Here is a 25,055-nt window from a genome sequence, read left to right as displayed (position 1 = left end):
TTTATAACATTTATCAAATTTATAATTATTAAATAATCACTAAAAACTAATTAATTAAAATTATTAAAATTATTAAATTGATATCAAACATTATGAAAAAAATTTGAAACTTCAACTTTTCATTGGTGTAAAGCTTGCTCATTTTGGATTTGTACTTGAACAAATACGAAGTTTTGAAAATGGGTCCATCATTTAGAATAAACCTGACATTCAGTAACATTCCAGGGGAAAAAGTAATCATTTCTAAGATACTGCAGATAGGGGGACACAAGTAAACAAAATAGTAAAACGTTTCTCTCAGTATAAAAAAAATGCAAAATTTATAAGGGGTACATGATAATGACAAAATAATTTAATGAAGTTGACCTCACAAAACAATAATAATTAAAGATAAACAAGTCATCTTTCCCATAGACATCGCTTTACCAAGCGCAAATAATTTTCAAAGCACCGGCGCTCAGTAGATGCCCAAGTGCAGGGATATGGCAGATGAAATAAAAGCCTTGTGGAAACAAAAGTCTGTGCATATCGTCTCATTAGTAATATCGCACAAAGATGTTATCTCAGAGCAACCTCTGACGAGCCTTTACGGCCTGAGGCTACGTCCTTGGCTTTGTTGACAACTTCCGAAGGCAGCTGTGCAAAGTGCCTGCAGAATAGTTCGTCGAATTCTCAAAGAATATGGTTACATGTTGCTAACTCGTTATTTTAACCGGCCCTTGTGAGGCAAACTGAGGAGCTACTTGATTGAGAAGTAGCGGCTCCGGTCTCGTAAACTGACATACGGCCGGGAGGACGGTGTGCTGACCACATGCCCCTCCATATCCGCATCCAGTGACGCCTGTGGGCCGAGGATTACACGGCGGTCGGTGTGTGCCGTTGGCCCTTCATGGTCGGTTCGCACAGAGTTTACTTTAGTTTGGGAAGTTCGGCCGCCGTATTGCAAGTCCTTTTTAGTTGATGCCACTTCGGCGACTTACGAGTCAATGATGATGAAGAACGCACAACACGAGGCAGAGAAAATCCTTGACCCCGCCGGGAATCGAACCCGGGACCCCGTGCGCCGGAAGCGAGAACGCTACCGCAAGACCACGAGCTACGGACATTATCAGTACCATGTCAAAATGATTGAGCTAGTAAATAACAACAATAATAATACTTACAGCAGTGAAAATTAGTGTTAGTCATGTCATTATGTGTATTACACATCTTTAATCCAAAAGCCATCCTTGGGTGTGCGATAGAGGGCGCTTCTACTATCATCATGCTGTAGGAATTTCAATGTTTACATTCTTTCGCGCACACACCTTTACTCCACAAACCTTTTCTTTCGATTCGCAAATGGTTCGCGGAAAGAACGACAGTCGGTAAGGCTGCGTATGAACTCCAGAATCCATGCCATTTCACCAGATGTACATGGGACGAACTAAAGTGTTGCCTAACTGTTCTTGAACGTACGATGTGGGAATTTTAATAGTAAACTTCTTAGTGCTGCACAGTGTCTCTCTTGTAGCGTCCGTTACGGAAGTTTTATGAGCATCTTCCTGACTGTCATGTTCACCAAACGAATCTGTGATGAGGGGGTTCTGTGGCGTTTTGAACGTTTCTTCCTACAATGACATGGGGTCACTAATTACTTTTACCGTGAACGTAAACAAGGATATTTGTTTCTACATTCTGTGTGACCAAGTGTCTGTGCGACTGGTCCCAGCGGAGGTTCGAGTCCTCCCTCGGGCACGGGTGTGTGTGTTTATCATTAGGCTAATTTAGGTTAAGTAGTGCGTAAGCTTAGGGACTAATGACCTTAGCAGTTAAGTCCCATAAGATTTCACACACATTTGAACATTTTTTTGACCAAGTGTTGCCCTATCTTCTACATCTGCTTCATGAGTATGACGTGCACAGCCATGTTAACAGGGCTGCTTGTAAACGTTCCTGGGATGACAAAACACTCAGGCACCTTTCGCACCTCGATGGGGCCGCTAAATCACCCTATAGTTAGCCCATAAGATATGTCTGGGACTAGTGGAAACTTTTTCCATATCATCAGCCTACTGTCTGATTTGTTGCGGCCTTGTGCCAATCTCTTGATCTCAGAATAGCCCTTCATCACATCCTCCTCCATTATTTGTTGAATATAATCCAATATCTCTCGTTCCCTGCGGTTTTTACCCTCTAAAACTCCCTCAAGCACCTCAGTAGTTATTCCTTGGCATCGTGTCGTAGCGTCCTACATCTTGTCAATGATTCCACAATGTTCCTCTCATCACCGACTCTGCGTAAAGACTCCTCATTTCTTATCTTTTCAGACCACCTAATTTTTAAAATACTTCTATAGCACCATATTCAAATGCTTCGATTCCGTTCTTATCTGTTTCCCTTACAATCCACGATTCACTTCCGCACAGTACTGTGTTCCTAACATACTTAGTGAGAAATTTAGTCTTCAAGTTAAGGCCAAAGTTTGATACTTGTAGACTTCTTTTGGCCAGGAATGATCCGTTTGCCTATGTAGTCTCTTTTTCGTCCTTGATTCGTGCGTCATGAGCTTTTGTGTCCAAGAAGGCAGAATTGCTTCTCTTTGTCTACTTCGTCGTTCCCAATTTTAGTGGTAAGTTTATCGCCAATGTCATTTATATTGCTCTTCACTACTCTAGTCTTTTTTTGGTTTACTTTCAGTCCACATTAATGTGCGATGTGAATTTAAAATGACTTCCGCATCATTACGATTTATCGTTCAAAATGATACCTGGAACATAAAACTATCCATAGTGTGTACTCATTAGACAGTTGATTCCATTAAGAGTCCCAGAAAATCTCCCAGCGAAGATAACAATATCAGCAGGTATTATCATTCATATTGTTGCACCTTGAGTTTTAATCCCCTCTTGGAACTTTCTTTTATTTCCGTCACTGCTTGTCGATGTATACACTGGTGTGGAAAACTTAAGAATGAAAGTAAATTACGCGTGCCACGTCAGTTCCAATAACATAGCTGGACGAAACATGGAATATAAATGGAACGAACTGCTACAGTATCACACAGAAGGTAACTAAAATAACATGGAATGGGACGAACAGAATTGACACTTTTATTCTAAGACACTGAATAGACTGAAGTCAGGGCGATTTATGATGGTCCCCTGGACATTACGTACAGTGGGACATGGTTCTTAAGAGGATGTGTGACCACGTCGGACGACAATGCATACTCTGCAATGTACGCGCATCCTGACCACAACGTTGGTAAGGAGTTCTTGTGGTAGGGCCTTCCAGTCGTGCACCAGCACGGTCACGAGATGACTGGGTGTTTGTGTTATCATTTAATCAACATTCATGAAAGGGGCGAGATTGTATTGAGCAAAGGTTGGGAATTTGTACGGGCGCTGACAACGGCGCATTTGAGCGCCCCACAAACCAAACATCATCATCCTTATCATCGTCCAGCACGGTCGACAACTGCTACATGGTCGTCGGTGTGTGCGGATGTGCTGCAATACGTCTGCCTAACGCACTACACACGTGTTCGATGGGATTTAAGTCGGTGGAACCTTTATTGCTCATTATTAAAGCTTTAAGTCGTTCAGAAACTGGTTAAATACGCAGAAACAAAAAGTTTTGATCGTTTTCCCAACAATACAGACGTCTGACAGACAGCTAAGCAAGTTTTAAATTTAACTTAAAATCATTTCTCCTGGACTATTCCTTCTATTCCATTGTTGAATTTCTAGCTAAAAACGTAGCCAGAGGTAAAAAATCTTGTCTTTATCTATAGTTGTATGAGTAGGATTAAAGCAATAACGTGTTCATAAATGTTAACAGTAGTCATTTATTCACATCCTGTAAACTGACTCGTTCCATATCATTTTGATAAAAGAATCGTTCAAATCATACGTGGAACACGTAACTAACTAACAATGAAGCGAACAATACACTAGTGACATTGCTGCTACCGTCTGGCATGTTTTTCATAAATTCAAATTACACTACTGGCCATTAAAATTAATACACAACGACGTGCTACAGACGCGAAATTTAACCCACAGAAAAAAGATGCTGTGATATGCAAATGATTAGCTTTTCAGAGCATTCACACAAGGTTGGTGCCGATGGCGACACCTTCAACGTGCTGACATGAGGAAAGTTTCAAACCGATTTCTCATACACAAACAGCAGTTGACAGGCGTTGCCTGGTGAAACGTTGTTGTGATGCCTCGTGTAAGGAGGAGAAATGCGTACCATCACGTTTCCAACTTTGATAAAGGTCGGATTGTAGCCTATCGCGATTGCGGTTTATCGTATCACGACATTGCTGCTCGCGTTGGTCGAGATCCAATGACTGTTAGCAGAATATGGAATCGCTGGGTTCAGGAGGGTAATACGGAACGCTGTGCTGGATCCCAACGGCCTCGCATCGCTAGCAGTCGAGATGACAGGCATCTTATCCGCCTGGCTGTAACGGATCGTGCAGCCACGTCTCGATCCCTGAGTCAACCGATGGGGACGTTTGCAAGACAGCAACCATCTGCACGAACAGTTGGACGACGTTTGCAGCAGCATGGACTATCAGCTCGGAGACCATGGCTGCCATTACCCTTGACACTGCATCACAGACAGGAGCGCCTGCGATGGTGTACTCAACAACGAACCGGGGTGCATGAATGACAAAACGTCATTTTTTCGGATGAATCCAGATGCTGTTTAAAGCATCATGATGGTCGCATCCGAGTTTGGCGACATCGCGGTGAACGCACATTGGAAGCGTGTATTCATCATCGCCATACTGCCGTATCACCCGGCGTGATGGTATAGGGTGCCATAGGTTACATGTCTTGTTCACCTCTTGTTCGCGTTGACGGCACTTTGAATAGTGGACGTTACATTTCAGATGTGGTACGACCCGTGGCTCTACCCTTCATTCGATCCCTGCGAAACGCTACATTTCAGGAGGATAATGCACGACGGCATGTTGCAGGTCCTGTACAAGCCTTTCTAGATACAGAAAATGTTCGACTGCTGCCCTGGCCAGCACATTCACCAGATCTCTCGCCAATTGAAAACGTGTGGTCAATGGTGGCCGAGCAACTGGCTCGTCTCAATACGCCAGGCACTATTCTTGATGAACTGTGGTATCTTGTTGAAGCTGCATGTCCGCAGCTCGTGGTCGTGGGGTAGCGTTCTCGCTTCCCATGCCCGGCTTCCCGGGTTCGATTCCCGCCGGGGTCAGGGATTTTCTCTGCCTCGTGATGACTGGGTGTTGTGTGATGTCCTTAGGTTAGTTAGGTTTAAGTAGTTCTAAGTTCTAGGGGACTGATGACCATAGATGTTAAGTCCCATAGTGCTCAGAGCCATTTTTGAAGCTGCATGGGCAGCTGTTCCTGTACACGTCATCCAAGCTCTGTTTGATTGAAGGCCCAGGCGTATCAAGGCCGTTATTACTGTCTGAGTTGGTTGTTCTGGGTACTGATTTCTCAGGATCTAAGCACCCAAATTGCGTGAAAATGTAATCACATGTCAGTTCTAGTATAATATCTTTGTCCAATGATTACCCGTTTATCATCTGCATTTCTTCTTGGTGTAGCAATTTTAATGGCCAGTAGAGTATATGGAGTTCTCCTGCGTATGCATGTGTGTGTGTGTGTGTGTGTGTGTGTGTGTCTAGTTTATTTCGTTCTTTACTTTTTGGTCATTACTGCATATACATTCACTCAGAAAATATTTTCCAATGACGGTACAGGAGCTGCTGCGAGACGACGGTGTTCTGCTGTACCCCACGTACGTGGCGCCGGCCGGCTACCTGTACAACATGTACGGCAACATCGTGAACGGCGTCTACACGGCCATCTTCAACCTGCTGGGGCTGCCAGCCACGCACTGTCCCACAGGCCTCAGCCGGGAGGGACTGCCTCTAGGAATACAGGTTTGTTTTCCACGTGGGTTTTAAAAGAAATCCAATAAATGTTGGGTATACGATAATTCGCACAAATCTAAGGGCTGTCAGTTCGACTACATACCTAGGAATTTCAATTAAAAGCAACTTAAATTGGAACGACCACATAGATAATATTGTGGGGAAGGCGAAACAAAGACTGCGCTTTGTTGGCAGAACACTTAGAAGATGTGACAAACGCACTAAAGAGACAGCCTACAATACATTTGTCCGTCCTCTGCTGGAATATTTCTGCGCGGTGTGGGATCCTTACCAGGTAGAATTGACGGAGGACATCGAAAAAGTGCAAAGAAGGGCAGCTCGTTTCGTGTTATCGCGCAATAGGTGTGAGAGTGTCGCTGATATGATACGCGAGTTGGGGTGGTAGTCACTGGAACAAAGGCGGTTTTCTTTGCGGCGAGATCTATTTACGGAATTTCAATCACCAACTTTCTCTTCCGAATGCGAAAATATTTTGTTGACACCCACCTACGTAGGGAGAAATGGGCATCATAATAAAATAAGAGAAATCATAGCTCGAACGGAAAGATTTAGGTGTTCCTTTTTCCCACGCGCCATTCGAGGGTGGAATGGTAGAGAAGTAGTATGAAAATGGTTCGATGAACCCTCTGCCAGGCACTTAAGTGTGAATTGCAGAGTAACCATGCAGATGTAGACGTAGATGTAAGGAAGCAATATACAGGGTTATTATAATTAAACCTTCCTTACTTGATCCAATGTGGACGGTAGACTATTTGGCGTATCGGTACCCAAATTCACAGAGGAATGATGTTCAGACTGTGCGCTGCAAGATTTGCGTTGTTAGTCGGGTTAATGTAATGAGTTGACGTTAGGCGCCGGTTCTGGTACGTCGACATAGGCCTGAAACACAGGCGTCACTGTGTATTACATTGCGGGCAGTCAACACGGGTCTCGACAAGATGAACTGGGCTTCACTCGTAAAGCTGTTTTATAAAAATAATAGCAATAGTGCTGAAACTTCCTGGCAGATTAAAACTGTGTGCCGGACCGAGACTCGAACTCGGAACCTTTGTCTTTCGCGGGCTAGTGACCGCGAAAGGCAAATGTCCCGAGTTCGAGTCTCGGTCCGGCACACAGTTTTAACCTGACAGGATGCTTCATATCAGCGCACACTCCGCTGCAGGGTGAAAATTTCATTATGGGAGCAATAGTGCTGCTGCTCTTCGCGTGTATCTATGCTTCAAAGAAATACGGAGAGGATCACTTTCCGCAAAAGTTTTGAAGAATATGATTCGGAAGTTCGAATTAACTGGCAATTTAGGAACTGTTCCTGGGAGAGACCGACGACCAATTGCGCCACAGATTGTTAAAAAATTACTGTCGGCATGGCTGTGAGTGTTGGACGGAATGTGCGATTTTCAAGCAGTACAAGAGCTGTTTCTTAAAATACTACTGTCTCTGTAAGTTCATTACTGAGCAGGGAAGCTTTTCATAACCTCTTAAAGTTAATTGATGTTCTTGGATTCAGCTGTTAGTTGTCAGACGGTAGTGCAGGGCAGGAATCACTTGTTGTCAAAAACTATTCAGCATCCGTACCATACGGAACCATATCCGTGTCATGGGGCACGAACGCCACTGCCCCATCCACATAATTCTGTCTCATCTCATGTCACAGGACACAGGTGTAAGCTTGTGTAACTAGTCACTTCACTCTGCCTGAAATAAAACATTAACCTTAGAGCATTTTTATTCAGTAAGAGTTTACTTTTTTATGATTTAAACGAAAGTTGATGTGAGAATGAAAAATATCGCTGTTGTTGTATACGCTGATCAGCCAGGACACTATGACAACCGATCTAGTTCCGGCATATGTGTATAATGGGCGCCGGTCGCTGTGACCGAGCGGGTCCAGGCGCTTCAGTTCGGAACCGCGCTGCTGCTACAGCCGCAAGTTCGAATCCTGCCTCGGGCATGTCTTTAGGTTAGTTGGGTTTAAGTAGTTCTAAGTCTAGGGGACTGATGACCTCAAATGTTAAGTCCCGTAGTGCTTAGAGCCATTTGAACCGTTTGTAGAATGGGCAAGGCGCGCGACGTATCTCAGTTTGACCGAGAGCAGATTGTGATGGTCCGCAGGCTCGGCACGCACATTTCGGAAACTACACGACTTGTTGGGTGTTCGAGGAGTGCTGCGGCGAGTGTCTTCAACACATGGCGAAACCAAGGTGAAACCATATCCAGACGTCGCGGGGTCCTGCCCTTTACAGACGTCGGACCTCGCAGGCTTGGGAGACTGGAAAAACAGGACAGGCCGCGAACTGTGGTGGAACTGACTTAATTGCTGGACACAGTACAATTGTGTCTGAACACGGAGGGCGCCGAATACTCCAAAATGTGGGCCTCTCCAACCGACGACCCAAGCATGTGACTATGTTATCACCACGATATCCGAAACCACGACTGAAATGGGCACTGGACGTTGGCGCAGTGGCAGAGCGTTGCATCGTCTGATGGATCCCGATACCTTCTTATCATGACGACGGGAGGGCGCGAATCCATCGTCTTCCAGGGGAACAGCTGCTGGACACCTGTACTGTGGGATGGAGACAAGTTGGCGGCGGCTCCATTAAGCTCTGGGAACATCCACGTTGACATCCATAGGTCCAGTGGAGCTCGTGCTCCACGACGGCCAAGGAGTGTGGTACACTGGTACACCGCGTACACCCCTCCATGACGATCATGTTTGCCGACGGCAGTGGCATTTTTTAACAAGATAATTCGCCATGTTACAAGGCCAGGAGTGATGCAGTGGTTCGAGGAACACAGTGGCGAGTTCCAATTGATAAGTTGCCCCCCAGCCCCTCCCCCCACCGCAACTTACCAGATCTGCACTTGATCGAACGCATCTGGCATGTGATCGAACGTGGCGTCAGAGCTCATCGCCTCTCTCCCCGGAGCTTATGGGATTGAGTTACTTGTGTGTGCAGTTATGGTGCCAACTGCCTCCAGCGACCTACCAAGGCTTCATTGCTTCCATGGCACGACGCGTCCCCGCTGTTACCCGTGCCAAAGGTGGACTTACCGGCTATTAGCTGGATGGTCATAACATTCTGACTAATCAATGTATTCTGCAATTTATTCTTTTACTCAGGTTTGTTTCTGAAAACAAATACTTGATTTGGCTACATTTTAGGGTTCCGAGCCTCCTTCTGTAAAACCGGATCGCTTTGTTATCCGTCTGTCTGCCCGAATCTTATGAACCTTTTTTCTCAGGAACGGATAGACGCATCAAATTCAAAATTATGTCAAATCTAAGCTCCTAAGTCAGTTCAGAAAAAGATACAGGGTGAGGCAGTGAAACGGCACGATTTTGTAAAACCACCAAAGATTTATTTACAAGTAAAATCATAATAGTTGAACATGGATCTCAAGTACAAGAGTGGAAATTAAAGATTTAACTTAAAAACAATCATTTTTTAAATATGGTGTCAGTGAGGTGTCGTCCTTGGTTTTGCACACATTGTCTAAGCCTGAGATGAAATTGTCCCATGACGTTTCGTAGCATCTGTACTGGAATGTTGTTAATTTCCTGTCGAATTCGCTCCTTCAGGTCTTCTTTTGTTCTTGGTGGATTTTCCTGGAAGACTTTGCACTTGAGGTAGCCCCAAAGAAAAAAGTCTGGTGCCGTCAGATCTGGTGAACGGGCAGGCCAGGGGAAATCGCCATTCCTGCTGATTAGACGTCGTGGAAATGCAAGTCTGAGCAATTCCATTGAGACATTAGCAGTATGGCTTGTTGCACCATCTTGCTGGAAGAGTGTTTCAGCATCTGGATCATGTCGATCAATTCCAGGCAGACCAAAAATGGTCAACATGTCAGCATAACGTCCAGAGTTTACCGTCACTGTGTTGCCATCTTCATCTTCAAAAAAATAGGGCCCCACGATTCCACGAGATGACATTCCGCACCAGACTGTTACTTTTTCAGAATGGAGAGGTTTTTCATGAAGTTCGTGCGGGTTATCTGAGGACCAATATCTGAAGTTTTGCTTATTTACGTACCCACTAAGATGAAAGTGGGCTTCATCATTCATCCATAAGTTATGCACTCTTTCTTCATTTCGTTCAATAACGTTAAGCATTGACTGGCAAAAGCGTATACGGTTATTGTAGTCATTACGTTTAAGGGCTTGCACTACCTGAATTTTGTATGGATGATAGTGAAGGTCACTCTTCAAAATCCGTCTTACTGATCGATTGCTGAGACCAAGTTCTGCGCTGTGCCGTCTCGCGGATTTTCGCGGACTTCGTCCCAACGCTTCGCGCACACGATTAATGTTCTCGGGTGTCCGGATTGTTTTTGTGCTGCCGCCTCTTTTCTTTGTTGTGCTAGCAGTAGCTTCAAAGGTTTTAACCCAAAGGAGAATGGCTTTCCTTGATGGCACGGGAGCCCGTGGCGGCAGGTTGAATTCACGACGAAAGGCGCGTTGAGCACCAACCACACTATCCGCGTTTTTGTAATATGCCTTTACGGCATATGCACGTTGCGCACTCGACCAACGCTCCATGGCTACCGAAACTTCCACCACTCTAGACGCCCAAGGTCACTTCCCCCACTCTCGCAACCCCCCTCCGCGCCCGACAACCACTATCGAAATCGTGCCGTTTCACTGCCTCACCCTGTACAATAATTTACGTCACATATTTCGATACAAATTCACTCATCAAAGCCAATAAGGTACTTCTCATCGAAGAAATAAAGTAAAAAAATTGTAATTATATCTCATAAAAATGTATTTTTGCCATTAGAACATACATTGTATTCACCATCAGTCAAAAGCGTAATATACGGCTGCTACTGCATGAAAACATACGAGGTGCGACAATAAAGTAATGAGACTGATGTGAAAAAAAAATTGCTTACCGTTTGAGTTTAGTTTAGTGTTGTCTCCTTCAAAGTAGTTCCCTTCTGATTGCACACACTTTTTCCAGCGCTTCTGCCCTTGATGGTAACTCTTCTGGAACTCATCTTCTATAATATCCTCCAAGACCATCGTCACAGATTTTTGAACATCTTGTGTTGTCTGAAAATGGTATCCCTTGACCACCGCTTTGACTCTTGGAAATAGAAAAACGTCACACGGAGCGATATCTGGTGAATAAGGTGGCTGTGGTAGTACTGAAATTTGTTTTGAGGTTAAAAATTGCTGTACTGACAGAGCAGTGTGGGATGGTGCATTATCACGATGCAGAATCCAATTATCAGCAATGTTGGCACGGACACAAAGAACTCTTTTACGAAGTCTTTCTAAAATTTCTTTGTAATTATATTGGTTAACTGTTTGTCCAGGAGGCACCCACTCTTTATGAACAATTCCCTTGGAATCAAAGAAGCACACAAGCATGCATTTCACTTTTGACTTGGACATGCTACCTTTTTTTGGTCTGATTGATCTCTTTGAGCACCAATGCGAACTTTGGCGTTTTGTCTCTGGATCGTACTGAAAAAACCAATTGTCATCACCAGTGATAACACGGTTCAACAATTCTGGATTGATTTCCGTTTGCTCTAACATATCGGCTGCCACATTTTTCCGTGTTTCTCGCTGTTGTGGTGTGAGATTTTTGGGGACCATTTTTGCACAAATCTTTCTCATACCAAGATCTTCAGTTACTATTAGATGAACCGTTTCTCGATTGATGTTCGATTCTTCAGCAATCATTTTCATGGATAATCTTCGATCAGATCGTACGAGTTCACGCACCCTGGCCAAGTTGACATCATTCCGTGAGGTTGATGATCTTCCATTGCGGTCTTCAACATTCGTTCTGCCTTCACTAAACATTTTATGCCAACGAAAAACTTGAGCTCTTGACGTAATCTCCTTTCCAATAGCCTTCTGACGCTTACCGTAAGTTGTAGTGGCGTTTTCACCCAATTTAACGCAAAAAGAAATGGCATAACGTTGCGCAATATTATGCGGTTCCATTTCCGTGACGAGACACACAAACACATGTTAAATTATTATAGCACAACTCACGACTGAGCAGTTGCATCGATGTGCCGCCTGGACTAGAAGCAGCTTATAGACCAAGGTCAAAGATATTGTGCCTACGCAAGCCTGCAGGGTTGCTACATCTTGCAAAGAAAGTCAGTCTCGTTACTTTATTGTCGCACCTTGTAAAATATAAGTTGTAGTCATACTTTAGTAAGTAAATAAAATATTTTATTAAACCTTCTGTATCTACATATGTAAACTGACGTCTCCTGATCGCTTTCTTTTGTGTGTCCGGGATAGTCTGAGGATCTAATTTGGAGATTTAATGCAGTCTTCGAACTCCCAGGGCCGAAATCTTGAAGTATTTACATCGAAAACAGCAAAAATCGTTGAGGTCCTCGCGTCCCAAGATGGATGAATTATGTACATGTATACATGATTAAGCTTTCACGGAACCCTCAGTGCGTAAGTCCTACTCGCACTTGAACGTTTTTTGCGTTAATTATAAAACGTTTTCTTATTTCATTACCTGAAAATTTTCTTGTTCACAAACTGCAGTCTATTACGTACATAGTGACTGGGTGTTACCAACCGATCTGACCAGAGGTTCCTGCTGACTAACGTCTACTCTTTATGCAACGTTATTGTACTGACTCTTACAACAGAGTATCTTGTACATTATTGTAATAGATATTGTACGTGTATACTATTTACTGAACCATTTTTATTTTATTCAAATTATTTCTTAATTTATTTTCATATACAGTTATTTTGATTATATCTGACAAGGTGGGAGTACAGTCACAAATAACTTAAAATTTTTTACTTGAATACATCGAAGTTTATAGCTTTATCCGACACAGTGTAACAGAGTTGTAATCAATTTAGAAATACTAAAAGTAGCAATTTTCCTCCTCTCACTCATAATTAACATACTTTTGTGTGATTTGTATACTAACAGACGCTGCCTTTCTTTAACTGTGTATTTATCAATTAACACTCTAGAGCTGATTACCACAAAACCTATTTGTACACAAAAATGATTTCGTCTTTTAATTTCATAGCAAATGTTCTTAAAGCTAACATACCTTTCTCTTGTGAACCTCTATTTTTTACAGTATCGAATTTAATGGATACACATTTTTAAAATAATGAATGTTTAACAGCATTTACAGGGTTGTACAAAAATATGGAAACACCAAAAACACATCCATTACCAAGCCTAAAACGGTGTAGGAAAACCATTGGCATTCAAAGTAATAGATAAATACAGGTCGTGCATGGTTTTAATAAGAATTTATCCTCCTCTTCCTGCAAAGTAGTGGCAATTTCAGATGACGGCGATGGAATTGGATACCGATCACGCACTATTCTCTTGAAAGCAGACTACAAAAGTCAATAATATTAAGATCTGGTGACTGTAGTGTCCAGCAGAGAAATGACAATTTATCCTTGTGTTTACAAAACCAGTCCTGGAAGATGCGAGCAATGTGGACAGGGGGCCCTGTCATCTCGGAACACAGCATACCAACTGGGGAACAAAAATGGTGCCATACGATGGACCTGACCTGCCAATTGTCACATAATATGTTACTTGGCAGTAATGCGTCCTAGCAGAGTAAGCATGTGGACTCATGGGATACCACGATATGGCTGCCCAAATTATCTTCGAACCCACGTCATGTTTAACTCATGGCACGTAAGTCTGGTCAGAAGCTGCAAACAATGTGTAACAAGTCTTACCCCGCAACATGATTTACTTTCATTGCTTCGTAGTCCAGTTTTTATGAGTTCGGCACCAAGTTTTCCTGTTACCGGCATTTGCGTCACTGATGATTTGTTTTGGAATTCCAAATCACCCTGCAGTTCCCTGGTAACGGAGCTCCCTTTGTGTTGAATTCGTGCTGACGGGATTTGCAGTGACCATTGCAGCTGTCGTCCTCTTCTTTTTCGTCACATTCGTTTTCAGTGACTTTCTAGCACGATCGCTCAACACACACATACATCGACGTTGCCATTTAGCAGATGATTTTCCGCTTTCCCTGTATCCGATACAAATCTTCAACACGGTGCCTCTTGTAACGCCTGACACTTTAGGTACCCTGGCTATGGAAGCACTCACCAGACGACCACTACCCGTTCGCCCACGTTCGATTTCACTTAGCTCCGATGTAACGCACTACACAGAACACTGGTCTAATCACGACTGACACTTCCAACGTATTGAGGACAGCGCACAGGTGCAGTTCTTGGTCAGTTACAATAGCGCAGGCTACAGGCTTGGTTAACACCTGCACTTGCGTTCAAGCCTCCATCTTTCGCGGTATTTTCACATTTTTGTCCAAGCCGTGTAAGTTCATCAAGTCAGTGGGACAATTAAATCACACTTTATAAAATATGTCGCTATATGAATGATTCCATTAACATTATGGAGGTCTCATCTTTTTTTCTCCCGAGAATCGTTAGTTAACTATAGTGGTAAAGCAATTTCCAATCCAGAGACGACTCAAGGGTTCCTTCTTACTCCAAATGGACTGAGCCGTCCAAGAGCGTTATCGCCCAATGTCAATATGGGGTGCCAGATGTGCTCTGACCTTCTGTGTGCTCGTTGAGGCCACGTCCCAGCGGAGAAATAGTGACACGGAGATAACGAATCACAGCCCTGTGTGTGCTAGCACTGAACCAGTATATCAGTGAGTCGACACAGAGGAAAACCTTATGTTGTCTGATGGCCAGAAACACGCCGCAGGATCAAGAGCTTTATGGCAGTATATGGACAGGCTCGGTTTCATGGCTAATCAAACAGTTGCATCGTTTCTATCAAACAGTTGAATCGTTTCTCCCTTCGGTGTTGATGGTGTTTTATGCTTATAAGGCTAATCGAATTATTAAGTGCCTTTGTTTCAAATGTGGTATTTAAAATTTGGTCAACTCTGACGATGCAACGGTCAACGCGATGTCTACTTCTTGTTTATTACAATTTATCGCACTAATCGCACTACACACACACATGTTTATAAATAGCTTTTTTCAGACGTATGCCTCGCGGAGTGGCCGCGTGGTTTGAGGCGTCATGTCACGGACTGTGCGGCCCCCTCCCGCCGGAGGTTCCAGTCCTCCCTTGCGCATGGGTGTGTGTGTGTTGTTATTAGAATAAGTTAGTTTAAATAGTGTGTAAGTCTAGGGACCGATGACCGAAACAGTTTGGTCCCTTAGGAATCCACACACACTTGAACATTTTTCGGACGAATTAAGAAAAGTATGAAACAATTACGATCAGTAGTGTTGCAACTGTATGCCATTGACTGTGAACAGAGATGCATTTAATCGCGGACTATCTCGGTTAAAACCTAGAATCCAGCACCACAAAAATTTGAAATAAAAAAATCTTTATTTTAATACCACGATGCGGGTCTTCTTATAATCTTAAAAGACGGAGATGCTGTTATTTTTATAGGATTATTTGGCTGAGTTTTTCAGTGGTCAGCTGAAATGACTTAATTTTGTCGTTCACCTCTCAAACTCTGCGCTTCCTTACGTCAGGTTCCCAGTGGCACCCGGTCGAACACGTGGCACTTCGATTGGCCAAACGATGCGACTCAGAAGTGAGTTCGATTTTGCGGACAGCCGATTTCTTTCACAGCTCAGTGCATCCAAACGATTATAAATCTTCCTGTCGCCATGCATAATCTGTTGAAACTCTGGACAACCATTTTCATAAAATTTTATTTGCTAACGTGATATTGCAGGTAACGACCAAAACGTCTCAAGATCCGTATCATCTGACAGCCAGTTAACTGACTTGTAGCGTAATAGCAACGTCACGACACAATCGCGAACGTTTCACTGCGATATTCAAAAGTAAAATGTACTATTGCGACCAATTGGAAACAACTCCAAAGAATTGTCAAGTCCCTGCTACAGTATCATAACGGCTGTACCCTTCACTGCAGGCAAATAACAAAAACATAGCAGAAAAGTACAATTATATCTGTAGTAAGGCGTTGTTTGCCATTTTCCGTGAAAATTGTTATTGTGAATTATTACAAAATGCAAATTAGTAGCCATAAAAATGAAAGATTAAAACAAGCAGTTCCTTCTTACGAATCTCATCAATTCATAAATTCACAAACTGTGCACCCGAACAAATTTTATATAATTAAAAAATAGCTCTAAAATACGGCTTTAGAGGCCTTTAATGTAATAATTGCTCAATGCCGGACTTCAACTAGATCGTGGAGTACTTTTCTCAGTGTGACGCCGTTAGTAGTGTATGTGTGTTTAGTTACAAAAGCGTACGTTACCCGTATTCAAACCGGCATTCTACCTTTCACCGACAATGATGTATGGTTTATATGTATATTTCTGACTCCAGCCCCAAGGTGCATTTTCTTACTGTAGTGGATCACATCAACAACAGAATGATAATAAAATGAAGACTGGATCCAAAGCTTCAATCAAAGGCCTCCATCCTTGCTTCCCAATGTTCTGATTTCGACATACTTTTTATTTACATTGTCCCAGATGTTTGGAGAAACCACAGCGATGGCGGTCTTGTACTTTCTCATTGCATGCCTACAGCCGTCTAATTTATCTAACCCTCACATCTGCGAATGATTCAGTACATCGTAGGATTATTATATTCTGTCTGGTGTGGCTCGTGGTTCCCATATTGGCGAACGCTGCGACATTTATTACTCCGGACTACTGTTCCATGGCTCTCTAAAACGTTTACAGACCGTGTCTTCATTTCTTTTCACAATTAACTTCTACATAACAGCAAACGATAACGCCAACATAAGATCTGCAGGCAGCATATTTAGCAGCCGACGTCACGTTTCCTGATACTTTAGCGCAATAAATAATACTAAAATGACGCGTTTTTAAGAGATATTTAATGCCGTGTATATTAGCTTCGCTGCATGCTTAACGTTTTTCCCGCTTTCAGTCTCGAATTTGACACGATTGATGTTTTTCGCGTTTATGAGATCTGACGATGAGACTCTGATGTTACGTGATTTCACAAGTCCAGTGTTGTGACTGGCTAAAAGAAGCAAATCGAGTAATCCTCATGTTGATTTAAGTATCTGCGAAACTATCACGCCATACTTGTTGGTTTTGTATTTATACTTGAGTACTACGAAAATATGCGATTTAAATGAGACATCGCCACTTTTAGTGCGGTTTGTTGCGCTAAAGTGTCGAGGAATGTGACGTCTGTGGTTAAACGTGCCACCGTGCATTGTTCCGCTGAAGTTACGTATGCACGTATGCTATATACCATCGCCTGGATTCGCAATATTTTTGTTCTTGAGCTATGTTTCCGCCGGATTTGATAGCAAAAAGTTCCTTCATTGCACACTGAGGTATCAGTCACAATTTCTGCCTAATAAATTGCAGTCCGCAGCTCGTGGTCGTGCGGTAGCGTTCTCGCTTCCCACGCCCGGGTTCCCGGGTTCGATTCCCGGCGGGGTCAGGGATTTTCTCTGCCTCGTGATGACTGGGTGTTGTGTGATGTCCTTAGGTTAGTTAGGTTTAAGTAGTTCTAAGTTCTAGGGGACTGATGACCATAGATGTTAAGTCCCATAGTGCTCAGAGCCATTTGAACTATTTGAACCTAATAAATTGCACACTGAATTCATATTGTGCCGTTTGCAGAAACGCAGTGTGCTCTTGTTATTCGCAAGACAATAAAACCCACAGGAGCTCGGGCACAATGCAATTTCAGAAGGAAACTTGCTAATAACAATCTTTATCCCGCAAATACCGTCAGCAGTCTAGGAAATTCTTACGAAATAACGGTAACGGGGCATGTTTCTTGCGGTTATTTCCTCTAATAACTCGTGACATTCTTGCTACGTAGGTATCATATGTGTTACCGTATCCTAGTGCACTCTAGCGAGACATTCATAAACTTAATGTGCTTCTCTTACAGCGAATGGAATTGCCAGTGCCAGAAAGAAAGAACTTTCTTCTTAACAGTCGGTTAAATACGCATCAAAGCGTAGTAGAGGTATACAGAGACAGAGATTCGATAGCGAAGGTACAGACACTGTGTTGATTCATTTCGTTATAAGCAGAAAAATGTGGAACTGATTGATTGATTGATTGATTGAGGATGGGGGGTTATGGGACTGAACAGCGTGGTCGTCTGTACCGTGATTCCGAAGAGAGGGGGACCGTTAAAAGTGGACAGATCCTGTCACAGGGTTCAAACTGTAAAACGAGGAAGTTAAAACACACATACAGTAGAAGGCATAAAAGGATAGACCAAATCTCTGGGGAAAAGAGGGGGTAAAAGAGCGGTCTTTCCCAGACCGAGAAAACATGAAATGTGGCCGCAACCACAACCACCCTGCCCCTGCTCAAAGAGTACAGCAAAACCCTGTATCTGACAACAAAAACCACTTTCACCGAGGAAAGTGAGGACGAGTTCAACCACCCGTGAATCGTCTGCTAATATTAAAGATAAGGAATCCGGAAGACTATTCTTGGTACGAAGGGCCAAAGGAAGGGGACAATCCCCCAATATACCAAATACCGCAGTCTGGCTCCACAAACACATTGTGGGCGCGGTTCGTTACGCAGGAGGAAAAAGTGAGAGAGCCTGGCATGACCAATGCATAGACACCATAAGATCGTGGTCTCCTTCCGAGAGGAGTGGAAAGAAGAGCGCTGAACCACAGTAGTCTCCTTGATTGTGTGGAATTTATTACTGAGAGCAGTACTGCACCAGATGCTCAAAAATGGTTCAAATGGCTCTGAGCACTATGCGACTTAACTTCTGAGGTCATCAGTCACCTAGAACTTAGAACTAATTAAACTTAACTAACCTAAGGACATCACACACATCCATGCCCGAGGCAGGATTCGAACCTGCGACCGCAGCGGTCGCCCGGCTCCAGACTGTAGCGCCTAGAACCGCACGGCCACTCCGCCTGGAGCACCAGATGTCATTCCATTTTTGGGCAAAGAGAGATTCGCATATCGCAGCAGGAATCACGAATTGGAATGGCTTTTCTGGCCAAACGGTCAGCCAGTTCATTCCCTGGGATGGCCACATGACTTGGGACCCAGAGAAAGACAACTGAGCAGGCGGCATGGCGAAGAGCAGAGAGAAGATCATGGACCAAAGGGTGAGGAGTGTAGTATTGTAGCGAAAGTCCCAGTCATGGAGAGTAACTAAAATGTATTGGCGCAAAGCCGTGTCGTTTGCCTAATGTAGGTCAAAGAAGACCGCGGCAAGGTGCCGGCGATTAGTAACAGCCTGTCGGATTGTAGTTTCCAATCTGAGTGAATAGTCAGTTCGAGATCGTCCTTTCCGGAAACCACAGTGACACGGGGGCAAAATGCGCCGAGAATCGAGTACCCAACGTAAGCAGAAACTAACCATCCTCTCAAGCAGCTTACAAAGTACGTTCGTCAGGCTAGTCGGGCGGTAGCTGTCGAAAGACGTCGGATTCTTCCGATACTTAATGACGGGGATAACTACACTGTCTCGCCATTGCGAGGGGACGGCAACTATGAGCTAAATGCGGTTGAAGAACCTGAGTACATATTGCTTCTGCTTAACGTCCAAGTGTTGGATCGTCTGGTTGCGGATAGAATTCGGGTCTGGGGCCGTGTCATGTGAAGAGGCAAAAGCCTGCAAAAATTCCCGTTCAGTGAAGAGTTCATTATAGGGTTCAGCTTGGTGGCGTTTGAAACAAAGGGGAGGGGGGGGGGGAGGATCCGCTCAACCTGCGTTTCTGCTGGCGCAAGGGAGCAGGATAGGAAGAGGACGCCGTCGCGAAGTGTGTCGCGATGTGTTCTGCAAAGAACAATGGATCAGTACACAGAGCACCTTGCAGGATAAATTTCCCCAGGACAGTTGACGTCGTTGGTGGCCCAGAAGGCTACGGAGCTAGGACCAGACCAACGATGAAGAGGCATGTCTCCAGGGAGGAAACATAGCGCTCCCAGCATTCCTTTTTACTCTGCTTTGTAAGGTAACGAGCCTTAGCACGGAGATGCTTAAAAGCGAGGAGGTTGGTCTCTGAAGGGTTTCGTTTAAATCGCTGCAGCGTCCGTCGGCGGTCCTGGACTGCGACTGCTACGTCCTTGATCAACCATGGTACCGGTCGACGATGAGAGGGACCTGTGGATAGGGGAACAGCAGTGCCAGCACCGTGGAGAATAGGGACACGTCCGCGTCAATGCAGTTAGAGGTGTCGAAGTACACAGCAGAATTACTACTACGGTTCCGACAGAACACCCGATAACCACGAAACGTTGGAGAGCGGTCATCACGGAAGTTCGTTTCTTGAAAAGCAAGACAGAACGCAGAATAGGAGGAAATAAGGCATTGTATTTCCGGTAGTTGACAATAATATCCGCTGTAATTCCATTGGATTATGGTCTGGGGAGCGTCCAGCTTAGACATAAAGAAGCCGAGGCAAATCATGTCTCTCGGTCAATGGTCATCACCGACGAAGATGGGGTGACATCCATAAAAACTGGGTCTGGTTCGAGATGAGGTGCAGGGGGCGAAGCATCCCAGGAAGCCGCTGCTTCTTTTTCTCTCTCGGAGGGAGGAGGAAGGGATTCTCAGTGAGGGAGTACGTGGCAGCGATGTCGGGATCAGACAGAGACCAAGCGGCTTTGGGGCCCTCGGAACGTGGGTCTCTCAGGAGTCCCTATCTTGCAGGATTCCTATCCTAACGCCATAGAGGAGTGTTCTGAGAGGGAGCCCCATCCCTAGCAGGAGCCAGAGCAGAGGATGTCTGCCCTGGCCAAGAAGGTGGTGGTGGAGGAGGAGGAGGAAGAGGAGGAGCGGGTCCTGGATGGAAGGGACGTTGATGTCTTGCTGGTGTAGTCCCCATATTAGTCTGTAAACCGTGTGATTCGTTTCCGCTAGTTGGAATCTTTTCGGCCACAGTCAAGACTTCTCTGGCAGGTGGTTGGCTATGGCGCGAATGCAAAAGTAAAGTGTGGAACCTTTGCCCCCTTTCTTAGTCGAATCTGACTTGTCATTTATCTGTCGCCAATAAGATGTACAAAAAATCACTACATTAATGGCAACCAGTTGATTTCTGATGCACAGGACCCTTTCAAACTCTTTATCGCACATTGCCGTGGTAGCCTAACTTTTCTCTCATCATGCTATATACTGTTTTCTCCTTGGCATGAACACACAATCACGGAATATGGCTAATGGGAAAGTGCTGATAATTTCAAAACAAGGGCAAGCAGAACATTTACTTCCAGGGTTATATATATGTATTTCTAAAGTTAACCCTAGGCCACAAAACTTTTGTTCAAAACTCAGAAAAAATAGCAAGTTACGGGAAGTACATTCCTTCCAGTACATTCTGCAATATTAACTTAACTGTGCAAAGAAGTTCATATCCTTAAATCAATGAAGGCCTTTGACGTCGCTAGGTGCCTAGTAAGACAGAAATTACGGATATACCCGTCTATATTATGTAAATCGGTAAATCATTTTTATGGTTTTCCATGATTTCCCTAAATCGCTCCAGGCAAATGCCGGGATGGTTTATTTGAAACCTTCCTCATCCTTCCCTAATCCGAGTTTGTTCTCTGTCTCTAATGACCTCGTTGTTGACGGGACGTTAAACATTAATCCACACACAATCCTTATAGTCAGAACGTATGAATCAATGCAGAAGAATATGAATAAAAACGCAGTGAAGACAGAGCATGTTCTGTGCAAATTTGCCACCTATTCACGTGCACAGAATTCTGAGAATATTCTCCGACGATACTTTTAGCCCCAGGAAATAAATGGAATGTCAAGAATGATCTATAAACTATTTCCAGTTGATTTATACATAGTTTACGGAAGTTTCAAGCAATAAAACTGGCTGAATGAAAGCTCGTCAATCCCCCATCTATATAGAGAAAGTGGTCCACAAATGGTTCAAATAGCTCTAAGCACTATGGGACTTAACATATGAGGTCATCAGTTCCCTAGACTTAGAGCTACTTAAACCTAACTAACCTAAGGACATTACACACATCCATGCCCGAGGCGGTATTCGAACCTGCGACCGTAGCAGCAGCGCGGTTCCGGACTGAAGCGCCTAGAACTGCTCGGCCACAGCGGCTGGCGAAAGTGGTCCATCCGAGTCTTGCAGCTTGCAGTTAATAACGTTCCGAGAACTCTGATAGGTAACCTGGCATGTAAAGTCACAGGTATAAATTAAGAACCTCTTTGACTACGTGCCACGACGGAAGGGAAAATTTTTGTGTTGTTTCCTAATTTCGTAACTCTCCATGGCTAGGATATTCCAGAAACCACTGCCGTTACAGAGATCTTGTTATGCTCCTTCGAATTCGAGAGAGACTTAAGTGTACCTATCTCCCACATTTCCGAATGGTGTAATGCCGTGCAGGAATCTAACAAGACATGCTATCCCGAGAACAACTTCCAAATAATGAGGAGGACAGGGTGGTTGCAAGTAACCACTCGTCGTATACCTTCTGAGGTTTTGTGTTCGAGTGTGTTAGCAAAGAGATTTGAGATGGCAGACGACCGGTATATGGACACGTCCTGACTCACTTGCTGAACGCGCCTTATGACGGAAGTGAAAATGAATGCTGGTCTGTGAACGGTGCGAAAAGGGGGCGAATGGAAGGTAATTATTTATGTGCCTTTTGCAGGTGATCGCGGGGCCGGATCAGGACCGGCTGTGTCTGGCTGTGGCCCAGGAGATCGAGGCAGCCCTAGGCGGCTGGGTGCCGCCCCCATAGCGTGCTGGTGTCCGCAGGCTTCTCCCTCCAGTCCTCTGCAAGTCTCAAATATACACATATGTCTGTGATGTAATTGCTACTGTCTCCGCCCTGACCAGTAACTACATTAAAAAAAAAAACTGTTGGGTTTTGTATTATTTAAACCTTCTCACCTTTCCCATCCCTTAGCAAATGATCAACTTGTTACATAAGCTAGTTACCCTTACCTGCTGTTTCACACAACTATCTGAAACTAATACTATACAAATTATTGAAGGTTTTCTGAGGACTAAGGTACACATAAATCAAACATATAACACACAGAATGTTTGAAAAAGATACATGTGATTTATTTATCTTGTTTTACACGTCTACTTCCACAGATCCAAATGGAGAAACAAATTTCCATAGTCATAAAATGAATTTGTACATCAAATTAACATTATAAAAAAATAATAAATAAAATAAAATTTATGCAAATTCTATGCGGACGACAGTCTAGTAATATATATTAGCGTAATCATTATAATACAGGAATTAGCTTACTTTTTTCCAGGAACTCCCCGACAGAATAGGAGTGAGCCACGGAGAAACTCTCAAGCTAAGACGTGAATGGGCGTTCATTACTGCTAAGATTTTTAATACCTGTCGTAGCTTATTGAAAATGGATACAGCAGAACACTGCACACCTTTCTGCACAAGACTCCAGGAGGTGCGAGCTAAATACAGATTTGATTTCTGCCTAGTATTAACTGAGTGAAAGCGGTTAATTCTTGGGCATAAGCTCATATTGTTGACAATAAACGTCATTAAGTAAAATATCTGTTTTGAGGCTAATGTCAGTACTCCCAGAATGCTGAGGAGGGGTCAACGAGATGTTCGAGAACTTACATCGCATATTGATCTAACTGCCCGTTTCTGACCCAAGAAAACACTTTTTGGAATTAGAAGAGTTACCCCAGAAAATAATGCCATCTGTCATAAGCGAATGAAAATAAGCAAAGTAGACTAATGGTAAATACAGCGACATTAAGCTTTTGAACAAGATCCTGAACATAGATTTTCCACGACAGCTTACTATCTATCTGAACACCTAGGAATTTAAACTGTTCGGACTCACTAATCATACTTACATTCTATGTAACTGACATGTCTGTTGTAGTTGAATTGTGTGTTAGAAAAACTTAATCTTACTGTGCTTGAGCACGAGCTTATTTTTTACACGACAGGAACTTACGTCCTAAACTGCAATATTTGGCACATTGCCTACGTTGCACACAACGTCCTGCACTGCCAAAGGTAGTGACGTCAGCAAACAGAAATATTTCAGTATCACCTTCCATATTAGAAATCATATACAGCAACAGTCGCAGCACTCACCCAAGGGGGACCCCCCCCCCCCCCCTCTTAACGTGCCCCAGTCGGAATCCGCGTCTTTGCCATTCCAAGAACCGTGTAGGTGATCTTTTCTGGACTGTTCTTAACTTAAGAGAGGCACCCCTTATTCCACAATCGCCCAACTCCTGCAGTAATATTTTGTGAGCAACACAATGAAAGGCCTTAGTCAAATCAAAGCCTACCGGTCGCAAATTGTTATTGAACCCGTCCGGAGCCTCACAGAGAAAAGAGAATATAGCATTTTCATTTGTTCACCCACTTCTTAAAGAAAAATGTACGTTTCACAGAAAACTATGTGAACACCGATGGCATAGAAATAAATCTAAACTTTGAAGGACATCATCTTCACGCCAGTGACTGTTATAAGTTTTTATTACACTACTACACTTTATCAAGTGCTGATATTATGGCTTTAAGCCATGTCAACGTAATATCAGCACTTGATAATGGCCTAAGACCGAAATTGCAGTAGTGCAATAAAAGCTTATAACAGTCACTGGCGTGAAGATTATGTCCTCCAAAAAATTTTTTATGACTGTGAATCCCAGCTACAACAAGTTTAAATCTAAAATTTTCTACATAAACTCTCTCTCCCTTTTTTTTATATAATGGCTTCATTGCTACTTTAATCGTCCAGGGAACTGACCGTTTTATAGGAATAATTAGAAATACTAGACTAACATATGCAGCACAGTACTTAAGTATCCTGCTAGATACGGCATAATATCCATGAGAGCCCTTAGTCTTTAGTGAGTTAATTTTTAACTTAATCTCCACTTATCAGTATCACAGAGGAGTATTTCAGGTAGCAGTCTCGGAAAGCTATTTTCTAAGAGCATTACGTGATTCCCTACAGAAACTTTGTGTTTAATTCACCTGTTTATTCAGAAAGTAATTATTAAATACCTCACATATATCCGACTTATTAGTAACAGAAACATTTTTACAACATACTAACTTTATATCAACGACTTTGTACTACTGATCAAAATCTTCTTTCACAACTGACGACATGCTTTT

The 25,055-nt window shown here is 43.5% G+C and overlaps 1 protein-coding gene across 5 annotated transcripts in view; it reads left to right on the top strand.

Moving 5' to 3' along the window:
* LOC126159422 (fatty-acid amide hydrolase 2-A-like) overlaps positions 1 to 23,039 on the top strand; it is a 193,262-nt gene extending 170,223 nt beyond the window's left edge. For all 5 annotated transcript variants that reach the window (XM_049916571.1, XM_049916536.1, XM_049916564.1 and 2 more), the window contains 2 exons: positions 5,738 to 5,920; positions 22,569 to 23,039. In XM_049916571.1, coding sequence (XP_049772528.1) covers positions 5,738 to 5,920; positions 22,569 to 22,658 — 273 coding nt within the window. In that variant the 3' untranslated portion in view covers positions 22,659 to 23,039. The remainder of the gene's footprint in view (positions 1 to 5,737; positions 5,921 to 22,568) is intronic.
* Positions 23,040 to 25,055: the final 2,016 nt, after the last annotated feature.

The sequence above is a fragment of the Schistocerca cancellata genome, chromosome 1 (genome assembly GCF_023864275.1).
Source record: "Schistocerca cancellata isolate TAMUIC-IGC-003103 chromosome 1, iqSchCanc2.1, whole genome shotgun sequence".
Lineage (NCBI taxonomy): Eukaryota > Metazoa > Arthropoda > Insecta > Orthoptera > Acrididae > Schistocerca > Schistocerca cancellata.
Note: the sequence above shows the minus strand (reverse complement) of the source record. Positions and strands in the feature narration are given on the sequence as shown.